The sequence below is a fragment of the Penaeus monodon genome, chromosome 30 (assembly GCF_015228065.2).
Source record: "Penaeus monodon isolate SGIC_2016 chromosome 30, NSTDA_Pmon_1, whole genome shotgun sequence".
Taxonomy (NCBI): Eukaryota; Metazoa; Arthropoda; class Malacostraca; order Decapoda; family Penaeidae; genus Penaeus; species Penaeus monodon.
The window spans coordinates 31131832-31132147 of NC_051415.1; the positions used below are offsets into that span (position 1 = coordinate 31131832).

Genomic DNA, 316 nt, shown 5'->3' on the forward strand with positions numbered 1-316 from the left:
AAACAGAAGGAAAGGAAAAAGGAAAACAACACTAAAAACATACCGCAGCCCTCCTCATCCTCTCCCTCTCCCCCCGGGCATTCCACGACAAAGTTGCAGCGACTCGTGGCAGGCAGGCAAGACCCGTCGCTGCACTCCACCTGGTCCGTCGTGCACTCCCCGGGCGCCGCCGTCGACCCTGGAGCCACCGTTGTGCCCCCCAGCGACCTGAGGGTTGAGGAAGAGGCCTGTGAGGCTGGGAAGCAGGTGCCGTTTGAGTAGAAGGAAATGTATTATCTACGGCAGAGGATCTCAAGGTGAATGCTTTCTGGAGTGC

General features: G+C 58.2%; 1 protein-coding gene across 1 annotated transcript in view; it reads right to left on the reverse strand.

The window, feature by feature from the left end:
- The window catches only part of LOC119592411 (MAM and LDL-receptor class A domain-containing protein 1-like), a 5825-nt gene that overhangs the window by 1228 nt on the left and 4281 nt on the right, over nt 1–316 (reverse strand). Inside the window, exon 5 of the mRNA XM_037941232.1 lies at nt 44–227. Within this exon, the coding sequence (XP_037797160.1) occupies nt 44–227 (184 nt within the window). The remainder of the gene's footprint in view (nt 1–43; nt 228–316) is intronic.